The 14497-nt window shown below is 37.7% G+C and overlaps 1 protein-coding gene across 12 annotated transcripts in view; it reads left to right on the top strand.

Annotated features, from left to right (window-relative positions):
• MIPOL1 (mirror-image polydactyly 1) overlaps positions 1-14497 on the top strand; it is a 203448-nt gene that overhangs the window by 43504 nt on the left and 145447 nt on the right. For 10 of the 12 annotated variants that reach the window (XM_080394330.1, XM_080394327.1, XM_080394325.1 and 7 more), the window contains 3 exons: positions 8728-8908; positions 11660-11795; positions 12772-12877. In XM_080394330.1, coding sequence (XP_080250456.1) covers positions 8728-8908; positions 11660-11795; positions 12772-12877 — 423 coding nt within the window. Of the gene's footprint in view, positions 1-1211; positions 8909-11659; positions 11796-12771; positions 12878-14497 lie in introns of all 12 variants that reach the window. The other 2 variants (XM_080394323.1, XM_080394324.1) reach the window with 1 other exon arrangement.

Here is a 14497-nt window from a genome sequence, read left to right as displayed (position 1 = left end):
TCCATTAGAACTAACATTGTGTTTCAGTGAATCCCACTTAGTATCTGCCTAGAGATTCTGCTGTTTTGATGCATTCGGAATATAAAAATGCTTTTTCAAGTGTGAGACCGATCCAATGAAAATCTGGTGTCTTCTCAGAGACTAATGTTTTAAAATAACAATATGTTAATGAATTGCAAACGGAGGGTGGAATGCCAAAGGAAATGTCTGATATTTACACATTAATAAATGCATCACGATTAACTGCAGTGAATACCAAAATAATGATTTGCCATGTATTTTAAAGACTTGGATGATTTTTCTGTTTTAAATATTCACCAGTTTGTACGCAATTGCTGTTTAGATGCAAAATAGGAGGGCAAAAGACTTGGTGAGAGAGGCAGGCGAGGGAAACATCATTACTAAAATAATCAGGATCCTTGGAGAATTGTAAAAAAATTGCCTTTGCCAGAATAACTCCAACTGTTCATAATGTCCTTCTCAATTTATTTCTTTATGAAGGGTGTTGCTAGGGTTCCACACAAGTACAGGTGAATAAAGAAGCATTCAAAGTAACACAGATGTCCCCCTACTTAAACTGCTAACACAGAATGAAGTCACTGTTCTCTTTAGATTCCTTTAAGGAATAAAAAAAAATGAACGAATAAACTTCTGAGTTTTGTCTGTGTTTTAGCAGACAAAATATTTTCAAGCCTGGCTTTTTTCTGGTATGTGTGTTGTGGGATATAGAGCAAACTTAAGACATTGATGCAAAATAGAACTTTAGGTTTTGTTCAGTTGCAGAGAACTCTCTCAACAAAGTTGCAATAAGAATATGTTGTGCTCTTTGATCGTGAATTTGGGCAACTCAAATGCTTAGCTGTAGCCAGAGATGGAGTATTTGAATTGTATTGCTCTGTTAACCTGACTGACTTCTAAAACAGCTTTAACTGGTTGGAAGTTCTCTGTATTAGAACAACAGTCAATGTAAAAAAAAAAAAAAAAAAAATTTCTTCTGCCTACTACTGAAATTACAGGAAGTTTGTATATACTGTACACTGCATGTCTGTCTTCTAATGTAGAAATACTGTAGTCTTTCCTGTGAATGAAAATTATTATCATAAAGTAGTGTGGAAGGATGCCAACTTAGTTTTGAAATTTCTCTTAATTTTGTGATTGTGTAAATGTTACTTTATCATTCATAAGTAAAAATGGTATTTTTTTCCTTGAAGTCCAATTGAAATGAGTTGCTAAAGCTTGTCTGAAGAAGAGAGAAGAACTTGAGGGTCCCTGCTGAGGAGACAGGAGCTTTTGAAGTTCTGCAGTTTTACTTCTGCCGTGGCTTGGTCAATGACCTCGATCCAGTTACTTCATTACTGTGCGCCTGGGTGTTGATGTCTGTAAAGTTATTGTTACAGTACTTAAGCATCCTTTATAAAATATCTGTGCGAGCTTCCACAAGATGTTGTTTTCAAGGCTTATTTCAGTGAACCTCATTTGTTTCTTAAAGTAAGAGCAGATATCTCGGTGAAAAATCCAGGGTCTTTCTGAGTAAGAGTTACTTAAAAGTAAGTGGATAGTCCTCACTCTTCTGAGTTGACCCACGGTCCTCTCAGCGGGGTCCACAGTTATGTATCACTGGGGCACTAACCGTGCAATGCATCTGCGTGGTGATTTCCTCTTCGTTACTGCCAAGGGCTGGGCTGGTGGCATTTTTCCTGGGCAGAGCACTGAGAAATAAAAGGAATTAGCTTTGTGTTACAAAACTGCTCTGAGCTCAGCCTTCACTTGTTATCAGCTTCCTGTGACTGCTGTTCTGCTGTGCTACAGAAGTGAGTTAGTGAGATGTTAAGAGTCCTACTGAATTATCGTCTTAAAGTTTGCCCAGTTTTCTTGAAACATTAGGAAAAGTGTCGTGAAGGGATAACCAGTTCCTGTTGTAGGTTATTGGTACTCAGTGTACTGGGCTGCATTGAAGGGGCCTAAATAACTGCTAACTTAAGTAAATCTGTAGCAAGTCCAAAGATGAGTAAAGTTGCACTCTTTCTTGTTTGTTCGGGGGTTTTTTTGAGAAAATGTATATTGATCTTGTACTTTTTGTACTGAGTTTTTGTAATTGTTTTCCAGAAACAGGAATTACTTTCTTCTTGAAAATGAAGTGTAGTATCTTTTTTTGGAATTAACTCTGAAAATTTGTTTGCAGATTGTGAGAAAGATAAAATAGTGAGGAAAACGTAAAAAATCACGAGCACCCATTGAGATGTGCGTGTAAACCATGTATGTTGCATCTGTGTCAACTCAAATATGAATGAAAAAGGAAATAACAGGCACTCTGAAAATGCTTAAAACCTAAACCAACTCTTTTCTTTCCATTTATGCCAGGCAATAGGATCAGATTTCTTCCACCAGCTTTTCTTTCTTTGCATATTTATGCCTATAAAATCCTTAAATTTTGGTTTCCCACTCATTTTCAGGATTTATGCCTTTGAATCATTCAGTCATGGATGAGCTGTTGAGCAATCTGAGCCTTTCACAGTCATTTTGTTTGATAGAAGTTCCAGTAGTTATACAACAGAGTGAATGAATGTTTGTCTTTGTCAAAAAGGCTGACTCATCATTTTCATCTCATGAAGGAATATTCAGTCATAGTACTAATTTCATTTGCATAACTAGAAAAGTTAGTGGCTATGAGGTTCAAATTTTCAGTTAGACTTAAATATTTAATTTTTTATATATGTAGGAATTTGGGTCCAGTGGCATTAGATCTTGGGAACTTAAGACAATTCCATAATCCGTTGTTCACACGAAGGTATTAAAATTAGTTTTTATTAATGCAGCAACTGTCTTGTCCTAACAGCTTGTTACAACACTTGCAGGTGTGTGCGCGTTGTAATATACATATGCCCAAAAATTATCTTTTCAGAAATTTTTGTAAAATTCTTAACCCAAAAAAATCTAGATAATTTGAAAGTCAATAATAAAGAATAGCAATTAGTCTAGTGAAAATAAAAAGGTGATGTTCTTAAGTAATGCTCTTACACACTTGACAGTTGCTGTAGCAAGTTGAGGTAGGTGTGTGGTTTGCAGGTAGGGGCAAGAGCAAGTATTTTTAAGTTGTAGCGTGTCCTTTTATTCCAGTGGGAACAGGCTAGGTTAGTATAGAAGTGTGGTGGCTCTTTGATAGTTTTTTTGGATAGTGAATATTCCTTCTTGTTTTTTGAAATTCAGTTTTTGGTATTATACAAGCAAAACAGAAAAAACCCATCGAAATTGAAGCTATGTTGTCATTTAGGCTGAGAAGAAAAGATGCATGATTAACAGTAAATGAAAGTTTGTCAGTCACTGAATTTTGGGGCTTTTAGTAACTGAGGTTGCAGTTAGTTCCTCAAACGTACCACAGTGTTTTGTTCTGCATTTCTTCAAATGCTTTTAATCTGAGAGTGTCATGTAGGAAGAGTGAGCTACTGAGTTTGCAGTCAGCTTTGCTCATGCTCCCACCATGTGTATGGCTCATTCTCTTCCTTCCTGCTTTTGCTTTTTCTCCTGTCCTGCCTCTTACTGCCACCCCTCTGAGGGTTCATTCATGCAGTCCTTTGCAGACAGATGAGAAGATCCTTTGTCTGTGCTGTAGATCAGCTTAAAACAAATACTAAGAAGCTATAGGTAGCAAGCAGTAAGTACTATGACACTTGAAGCTGGTTTGAAACACCAAGGGCTTCCAGTGTCCCCATACTCATCTGCAGGCAGATCTGTAGCCGGCAGTGTATTTTGCAGCACTGTGTGCATGTTCTGTTGGGTTTTGTTTGTTCTCCTTTATTGTTATTCCGCGGAGATTCCCTGCAAACCTCTGAGCTGATCAGTGCAGTTTTGCTAGTGGGGTGCTGAAAGACTACAAACAGGCGGAAGGAGGTGCCCACCCAGCTTCTGCTGGGTGGTGGCACTGCTGAATATGCTGAGTGGTGTAACAAGGGATGCCACTGCCTCCTTAGCCTCTGGGGTGAATCTGCACCTTCTGTGCACTTACATTTCCAGCACTTCTTTCCATATGACAAGTGTCAGTACAGGATTCTCTCATGCTGTGCTTTCCCTGATCTCAGTGCCAATCCTCTGCTTCTAAAAAGGAGCTGTGAGAAATAGTGGCTGCCTGCAAAATGCATTAGATTCAATGTTTTTACTTGACTTTTTAACCACTCCTAGCTTAACAACATTGAATTCTTTTCTGCCTTTCCTATTTCAAGCCATGACAGCATTATCTTCCTCTTACGTCACTCACAATCAATTCCCAGCTTTAATTCCAGTGTCTTTATATTCCTTCTTCCTAACATTTGCTTTTCTTTCCTTCAATGTGAACAAGCTATTCATTCAAGATAAATACATACAGAAGATCAGCTTCTCCCTATAGTGAAATATTAATCTGGGCTACTGAACTTTATTTTATATGGAAAATAAGTTGTTTAGTATACTCAGGAACCAGAATCAGTGCTAGTGATACCACTTAATGAAAACTACAGCATTTTTCCCAACGCTTGCAAGGCTTTTTACCCTTTCTCTGATGTTCCTCATGCAGCCTGATTATTGCAAATGCTACGTACTCCCCAGTGTGCCTCTGCAGCATTGGTAATTAGTGCACAATACAATTTGCAGGAGGCATGAGGAAAAGCACTGAAGTGCATTGATTAATATTGCCGCTTAGTTTAACAGCAAGACAGACCTTGGTACATGGGAGCTTAAATTACATGGGGTGGGGGTCATGGGCTATATGGAGAATAAAGTGGTTTTAAAAATAAAAAAATCCTTATGCCCATTGATTTGACAGTGGTTAAAATGTCTTCCCCAAAGCATTCTACTGACAGATTTAGCATGTTGACCAAAAACATGCATTACAGCTGTGTGAAACAAGTAAAAATTTCTAACCTTCGTGCCCTCGGGCAGAGTGCTTCCATGTCTGAGTGGAGGAGGCTACCATCATCTTTTCTCTTACAAAACTAGTAGGGGAAAAAAATAGATCCTCTGTGTTTCGCCTAACATTTCCAGGAATGCCACTTACAGGCTTGCTGTGATGCCGCTTAGTCTTACCCATGTGCTTGAGGGAATTGGATCTGGATGAAAAGGTGTGCTGCAAACATAAGTTGCTTAAAGAAGCAGCATTAGCATTAATAAATGCCAACACAGATCTATCCCATTCTAAATTCTTTTTTTTTCCAGCTCCTGTAACTTACAGTTGAATGCATAAAAATCTGTATCTTGACATGGCCTAAGGATTTAGCCTGAAGTTCGGCTGCTAATGCAGATGTTTACTTCATCATGCAGACATGTTTATCTCAAAATGTTTAAAAAAAAAACAACTGTCTGGTGACTTGACGTGTCATCTAGAAAGTTTTTTTGCTTGTTGAGAGCTCCTTCAGGATGTTATAGAGAGGCTGCTGAGGCTCATCTGACCCTCTGTTAGCCCCTGCTGCTGTTCTAGTTAGGCACCAGTGATACTGTCGGGTTGACCTGAGAAGTATGACTATATGTGACTATAAGTGTGACTGTATGGCTCTGGGGGGGTGGTCAAGGGTGTGGGAACCCATGGTGTTACCCTTGATCCTGCCAATAAGAGGGAAGGGCATGGAGGAAGATTGGGTGAAGGAGATGAGGCCTTCTTCAGACAACTGGAAGAATCCACAGGTCCTGGTCCTCATGGAGGACTACAATGACACTGACAATCTGCTGGCAGGACAACAGCAGGGCACAAGTGATCTGGGAGATTTCTGGTGTCCACTGACAAATTCCTGAAACAAATGATTGAGGTGCCAACAAGGAGGGGTGCTCTGCTGTACCTGATACTTACAAACAATGAAGAACTGCTTGTGGATCTCAAAGTCAGGGGGCAGCCTCGGCTGGAGTTACCATGAGGTGCTGGTGTTCAGGATCTTCAGAAGAAAGAGTAGGACAAAAAGCAGGACCTCAGCTGTGGACTTCAGGAGAATAGACTTTGGCCTCCTCAGAGATCTACTTGGAAGAATTGTGTAGAATTACGGTACTAGAAAGAAGAGGAATCCAAGAGATCTTGTTGATATTCAAGGATCATCTCATCCAAGCTCAAAGGTGGTCTATCCTGACAAGCAGGACATAAAGCATGGATCAAGCAGCATGTTGTTTTCCTTGACTTTGATAAGGCTTTGGACTCTGTGTCCTATAACATCCTAATAGAGAAGCAAAGTGTGGATTAAATAAATGTAAACAGCAATGTCAGTTGAAAACTGGCTGAATGTCTGCGCCCATATGGTGGTGATCTGCTGTACAAAGTCCAGTAGGAGGCAAGTTACTAGCAGTTTACTCCCAGAATCAAAAATTGATCTAATCTTTTTCAATGACTTCATTAATGATCTGGATGATGGAGCAGAGTATACCCTCAGCAAGTTTGCTGATGATACAAAACTGCAAGGAGTAGTTGATACACCAGATAGTTACGCTGCTATTCAGAGAGGAAAACTTACTCAGTTGATTACTCTTATGCTAAAAGGGATAGAATCCTTTTTTCTATTCATCCCAGTGTGACTGTGGTAACTAATGTCATCTAATCTTCTTAACATTCTGGACTGAGGTTTTTCTTCTCCAGCTTTCATACAGCGTGGGCCAAAGGAGAGTGCAGGAATGCTAAACAAGGAACAAAGGTTCATGGCAATATAGTTACTGGTTATTGCAACAGATACGTTGTGCTTGAATTCTTTCACAGAATGCAACACGCTTCACCTGAGGCACTTCAAATATATACGGCTTAAAGGAAATGTTGATGCCCTAGAAAAGAAGAAGAAAATTGGTTATGGCAAGTGAAGCGTTGCACTTCCTCTTCAATGTGTGGGAGCATAACTTGCAACTACATATATATCTATATACAGATTGCTACATCTGCATTGGGAGAAGTGGATAGGATGATGTTTGATAGGTCTTTATAATATAAATCAAATGGAAAACACATCCAAGTGTATGCCTCCCTATAAAATGTTTTGCAAGGATTGAAACTCAGACTAGGTTAGTTTTCAGGTAGTACTAACTGGAGAGGATTCTGAATTTCACCCTTATATGTTGCCTCTCCCAAGATGGGGCAGATTCTTAGAGTATACATAGTGATTTTTTTAATGCCTGTTTCTAATGTGAGCCTTGCTTCTTATTGTAAGGTGGAGCAAGATGTTGCGTCCAGTTTTGAAACATAGCAGCATTTAAAAGGAAACATCTGCTCAAAAACGTGCAGGATTTCAAGCCAGTGAACACCAGCATACATTTGCTCAAAGAATCCTAGTGGCTGTGAAATGATATGAGGAACACATTTCAATCACAGTACTGAAACTAGTGTTAGGTTATACTTTTAATGAACTACTTAGCAAGTTATGGTCACCACGTGTTTATTACTGCTTAGAAACAAAGATTTTGATACACTGTTGACTGTTGTTCCTCTAGTACAAAAATCAGTGGCTCTGGTTTAGAGGAACAGAGAGAGTGGATTCAAGTGGCTTTGTGCCGAAGTAGATAAGGAGAACACAGATGAGCAGCGGGTACAAAATTTTTTTCCTCAAGGTAACATATAGCTTTGTATGGAAACTTGTTAAATTGACTCCAGACAATCCATGAGTCATCCCTCTGTGCCCTTGGGATGCTTCCTGTGCCATCGGCTCCGCCTTTCCTTCTTCAAGGAAAGAGTAATCTATTGCAGTAGATTTTAGAGAGTGTTTTCGGTATTTTTGACTCGGAGTCTGTGCTTTTATATCTTACATGCAGCGTGATACCTTGATACTGATCGATGTGTATTTTTGGACTATTTATAGATGATTGCAACTGTATAGACAGTTTCTTAGTAATTTTGAGAAGGAAGTAATAAGTTGGATCATAAAATATATACCAAAATGTTTGGAAACACTAACTTTATTAAATAAGCAAAAGCTCTGATGTTTATTCTCTGCTAATCTAAATGAAAAAATGAAGAATTTGTGCACTTTTTTCCATTCCAGCTTTTTTAGGCTTCTTCCTCTTTATTTAAATATAGTTCTATAATTAAAACTTACTTGTTCTTACTTTATGAAAGAACATTCATGGTATGTAGATCTTTCTTTCATTTAAATACCCTGATATCAGAAATATGTCCTAAGTGTATCTAGTAGCCAAGCTTCAGAGAACTATCACATTCAACAGTTTAATTAGATACTTTTCCCCTTTGGCACAATTTGTGCTTTGCATTCTTCAAGTTCTTTAGTTGTATGAGCCTGAACCTTGCACTCTCCAGGAGTGAATAATGGGGCCTTAAATTTGTTGTTGCTAATTACAGCTTGGTGAAACTTTTTTTGTCGCCAAAATGGATTTGAAAAAGACCTCAATATAAGTAAGAGTCTAGTTCACAACCTGCAAATTTCCCGGTCTACAGCAGAAATTCATCATGTCTCACTGGGCTAAAGCAGATTTTTGCAGAAGATAAGTAGATAATTTCATAGGGTCAGCATTATTTTAAACAGTCATTTCAGGGGAAGAGGGATTAGGAAATGGTGATGAATTGTTGAGGTTTCCATGAGAAAAATACAGTAAATAGCTCGTAACTCCTACATCTGTGCTCTAGGTTCCTTAGTGGGATGAGGAAGCTGTGAATCTGAAACTAGAGTACTTTCTCCTTTCTGCTACAAATAAGAATATAGCAAGCCATTTTTGAATGAGAAATCTCAAGTTTGTGCTTCTTTCTCCAAATGAAAAAATATGTTTGTTTCCATTTCCAATTAGGAGCACACGTCCTGGAACAGAAGAAAGAAGACTTTTGTGCTGAATTCCAGTTTCATGAGAATTCTCAGAAAAACCCATTCATCCAGGCAGAAGCTGGACCACTGAAACTTCCAGATTTGCCGGTAACCAGTCAAAGAGGAAGAGCCCCAAATGTTTTTAATTCCAGTCCTGAAGAATCAAGGTAAAACCAAATATCCCAATATATATAATTTTTTTAGATTCAAATTATAGACAATATACATACAGATTTTTGGATAAAGGTAGGGAAGTTTACTTCCCAACTGAGAATCAGTAAGTCAGCTTTTTACTCAGACTTACCATATCTGCCCTTCTTTCAGTGTGGAATGCAGCATTTCACCACTGCATTCTCTAGCACTGACAGAAAATACAATCATGGCAATGGCTTATGTGACACGCTGTGGGTATTTCGATGATTGTGATCTCTTTTTAATTTTTAAAATGCTTACTGAACAGAATTAGAAAAGATGATCTAAAAGTCTGGTAGTATTTGTGACTTTACACAACAAGCACAGTGTACCCTAAGTATCATGAGTGAGTAGGAAGCAGGAACAAAGCAGGGTGAAAGTGAGTAGGAAACGGGAATAAAGCAGCTAGGAAGCAGGAATAAAGCAGGGTGAAGTGCAGATGAAGTTGAAAGAGTAAAGATGAGGAGTTGTAATACTTTGTAGGCAGTCTGTGAATGGCATCTGGAGAAGGGAAATTATGGTTGCAAAGTGTAATACAAACTAAAGATTTCATTCTGTCATTACTTTTGATCATTTATTGTCATTAATTTCCATACTGAGCTATGACCTTCTACTGCAATCTTAGGAAACATATAAGCTCAAGCACTATGTGACATAATATATAAAGGTAAACCCAACTGACTTGGGAACATGCTACCGGTTTTGAGCAACTTAGGCATTCTGAAGCCCAAGTCTTAACTGAGAGTGACAGATTTGCTTTTGAGAATGGGACCAAGGCTGCAGAGCCCTGTGATGTACTTTTGAAAAATATACGCTAATTCTTCACCTGTCTGGCAGATTCTGCACCTGGTTTTGTTATCTTTAGTACGATCTATTGGGCCCAAACCAGTCCATAGTACTTTTCCGTCTGTCTTGTTGCCTTTTTTTTACATTAGGGCCTGAGATACGCTGTTAGGGCAATGCATCCTGCACTAAAAGCCAAATATAATCCTGAGTGATTAGGTACAGCCCAGCACACTGTCAACCAAAGGCTGTTGCTCCTGCCCTTCACCAGTGCCACTTGCACTGGGAATCAGGCTGATCTTGAACACTGAAGTTAACCTCCCACAGTAGTCAGCAAGTTGAACTATCTCACCTGCAAATACATGGCATCTAGGCCAAAAACTCATTGTGGTAGAGACTATATAAACTGCGTAAAATCTGTCCTTCCCCAAATAGATTGCAATCAGAATATAAAATGAGAAAATGTCTTTGTATAGAATGACCCAGGAAACATTGAGTCAGTGTTGATTTGCACTGTAAATGATGGTCTTGGTGTGCCATCAATGTGACTTGGAATGTTGAATGAAAACATCAAGTTTTCTTTTAGACATCAGGAAGAAAATGTTTGCAGGATTGAAAGATGATGAGGAGGTATATTCAAACTTGTTAATGCGAAGCATCTCCTGAACCTGGAAAATGCACAAAAAAAGCTTGAGGTTTGTAATATCTGGGCAGTAGTATCCAGATGCATCTATCACTTTCAGTCCAAAACAATAGTAAATGAAATTTGTTAGACAGAGCAAAGATGGAATAGTCTTTGAAGAATCTCAAAAGTGCAGACAGGCAGTTTAAGCACGCTTCCAATCCATATATAGTGTAATACACCAAGTAAGTACTTTTTCAACGTGAATCTTCCTACTGTCTATGTTTGATGTGCTTTAGGTTGCACCATAGTTTGCCTGCAGAGTACAGACCTTAACTTCCTTCTGAAAGAACCATAGAGAAAATAAATCCAATGGAAGCAGGTGAAGAAAGGAGAGACTGAGTACAAACAACAGTATAGGAGAATGACTCTTAGGAGCAACAGATAGCTTTCCTTTTCTTTCTAGGGTGTTAATTACACATAATGAAAGTAATGTGTACAGTAGAAACAGTAGTTAAGAAGGTATAGCTTTTATCTGGTTACTTCTTATGACTCATTGGCTATGAAGCCTGTAAACAGAAAATGCTTAGAGGAAGTGAATGGTAAAAATATTTGTTAATCCCCCTTCTAATGCATTCATCTACTGATTTTGCTACCATCTTACAAGTGAGATCTGTTTGTGATTTCTGAGTTATCTGTGAGTATCAATGGATAGCCAAGGAGTTTTATAAAAGTCTTACCCTGAGACAGAATTTTTCTGGTCATTGAATCTTGTCTTGGCTAAATAAGTTATCTTAAAACTATGTGAGTGATATACAGTATGGAATTGCTGGTGCCAGTTATAATATTTAGAATAACATTGTCATTTTACACATTTCTTCAAGATGAACTCCTAGATCTTGTTTTCTGGATATTCTCATTTCAGTTCATGTGGAATTGACCATCCTACTGAAGAATTAGGTTTCTTTTAGCCTAAGCATCAATTTGATACCTGAATGTTTCATTATTTTGTCGCTCTGTGTTAGGCACAGATTTTTAATTTGTTTCCCTTAAGCATTTTCTGTTTATAGGCTTCATAGCTACTTTATATTTATCTGATTTCTGCCTTAGTACTGTAGTATATATATTTACCATTCCAGATTTACAGATTTTTTTCAGAACTACAGATTTAAGAAGTGATAGAAGGCCATCCCTTTTACTGTCTATTTAATACATTTGCAATGATTAACAAGTTTTGATAATTCATGTATTTTGTTTTGGAGGGAAAGGGGGAGGAACTGGTTGTACATTATTTTTCTTTCTTTTCCCCTCTGAAATGCAGCACCGTAGAACAAAAGGCTAACAGGATGCTCCCTGAATTTGTATCCTCATGGAGGGATGCCTCAGATTTAGACGGAAAAACAGAAACAGCATTCCTTTTAAAAGAATTGGACACTCTGAGAGCCAAAAATAAAAAGGTACAATTGAGATATTCAGCTCACAGCATTTGCTCTTTTATAGTTGTCTTACAAAACATACATTTTAAACAGTGCCTAATTTAGTTTTGTTATTTATTTTAGTGCACCAATCAATAGCTTTCTTGTCATTTTGGATTCTTAGTATCTGCTTAACAACTGCTTCTCTGAAATAAAATAAAAAAACCACCACTTTTATCCTACCCTTTGACCTTTTTAATCAGTGATGTAAGTTCTTGCACCATGGATGAAAACCAAGGAGGACCAAAACCAAGGCCAGGATTTCATTAATAGAATCTGAGTTCGTGCCTCTGTGTATGTGGTCCAGATAACGAATGTGCCCTGATACTTCCTCTTTGATGAGGGAAAGAAAATTCCGTCCTGCTTGCACACTGATTTGCTACTGGTGTTAGTAGCAGTTGTGTGCACCTAAACAACAGAAAAGTCTATAGTCTTTCCATGAAGTGTCATTGAATATTCAATGGCAAGCTCAGGTATCTGTCCAAGAGCAGATTTAGTGGATTCCCAGTTAACACGAAGGCCTCAACCTGTGAAAGAATACAATTTTCTATCTGGTGATACACATGAAAAATTATGCATTTACACCACAGACTCTTCAGGCTGTGATGCCAGTACTCTCAGTAGTAAATAGGCTGTTCATGCAGACGCCACCTGCATCATATTCCATGTAATTCTGAACTTCCTTAGCAAGAAGGACCACAGCTGGTAATATCTGAAGAGAATCCCAAGTGAAAATAGTGACATACACATTGCCGCCTGTCTTGCAGAACAAGATAGGGCATATGATAAAAAAGATGTTTTTAACATTTGTCCTTTAAATAAATTGAACTTCTGATGTATTGCATAGTGTTTGTATTTTGGGGGTATGAAATTATTATTTAAAATTTTGTTGTGGTTAGAAGAGCTGGTTCACTGTTTTGGCCAGGTAAGAATCTTACTGTCCATTTGTTCAATTCAGCTTCAGAATAAGCTGTCTGAAAAGGACAAGGAGCTGAAGACAATAAAACTGGACTTAGAGCTGCAAGAGAGAGCTACAGAAGCTAAGATTGCAGAAAAGATTGCAGGTACAGTAGGCAAGCGTTTAACAGATGGCTGTATGGCTCAAACAGTACCTGCGGTTGCTATATGACGTGGCCTAGTGAATGTTAGCTTTATTTGCTAAAGGAGGGAAGATTTGACTTTTTTTTTTTTTTTTTTTTTTTTTTATGTGTGGCTGTTTAGAGTTGCTTAGAAAATAGGTGGCTTTAACATCCTGGTACTGGTATTAGCAGAAGCTTTACCTGTATTCATACTGATTTGGGCATTAAATGCATTGTTAACACCATGTCAATCCAATCACAAAAAGGTTGTTTGTTTTGTTGGAAGGTCCTGAACAAACAAGGGGAAATAATGATTACCAGTGCCTCTACCTTTCAACCAGCAGTTCAAATACCACTTATTGTTTTAGCTCGTTCAGAGCAATGCTACCCCCTCCCCGTGTATGGAGATAGTCGCACATTCACCTCAACTAGACACCTGCACTTTTCTTGAAAAATCTGGTTTTTTAGTAGTTATAATGAATTTTTATCTGATGATGGTATGTCTCCAGTGAATGATGTTTATAAAAGTTCCCAAAATGAAAGGTTTTAAAGTTTATAGTTGAAAGTGAATGCATGCTTGTATTTGTTGTTAATTGTTCTTTGGGTAGATGTACAAGAATGGAGACCATTTCTATTCAACGATTTTGGAAATTTCTGAAGTAATGAAGCTGAGTGTTTTTATGATTGGAAAGTGACTGTGTGTACAGTGTACCCAGTGGGTGAAAAATACTCTGAGGTTTTCCTCAAAGAAATTAGGGGGAGTGCTTTTATAAATGCATTGTATCATTTGTTCATAAATAAAGTGTAAGCTAGATAAAATTGTGTGCTTATAGACCACCCACACTTCATATAGTATTAATAGTACTAGTACCTGTCTCCAGAATATTGGTACTGAAGGAAGGAGTAGCTGTCTTCAGGAAAATGGAGCAGAAAATAAACTCTGCAGCTGAAAAAACAGATGGCTGACTTTCCACTTAATGTCAAACTCCTGAGAGTACGGTATTCTGTGTATATTATAGATGGAAGAGAGAGTTCCTAGATTTTCTGTGGTGGAGGAAAGGAAAGGCAAATCTAATCTGCATATTAGGAAACATTGAAATACAGGCATAATTTTATTCTTATTTCATTTTACATAAACTGCTTGCTTTATTTTCAGAAGAAAAAAATCCACACTGCATATCTTAGTTATATCCAGCAGCAGAAAGCTAGTGCAAATTGTCTGGGTTGAATCCCAAGTTTTGTATTTGTTCCTGGATATTTGCAGTGTTTTACCTCTGTATCTATAATAGAGAAATACTCTCTTTGATATAGGTGTTCATTGCTTGTTAAAATCTGGAAAGGAACGTGTGTCAAAGGTTGTCAAAAACATGTATAGTTTCATTTTTATGGATACAGTTGAAATATTTGTTAGTAAATTGTTTTTTTCCTACACTACTGTTTAAACTTTTGAATATGTCCTAAGCATAACAGTCTCATCAAAATAGTGTGGCATAAATATGGATATAATAATTAGCATAGTTATTCTATTTTAAAAGGAAGAATAAGCCGAATTTTAATGAGAGCTACAATGTGTAATAAGGATGACCTTTAAAAAAATACCTTTGT

This window comes from Falco punctatus (assembly GCF_963210335.1).
Source record: "Falco punctatus genome assembly, chromosome: 7".
Lineage (NCBI taxonomy): Eukaryota > Metazoa > Chordata > Aves > Falconiformes > Falconidae > Falco > Falco punctatus.
This window is presented reverse-complemented; position numbering and strand designations above follow the sequence as displayed.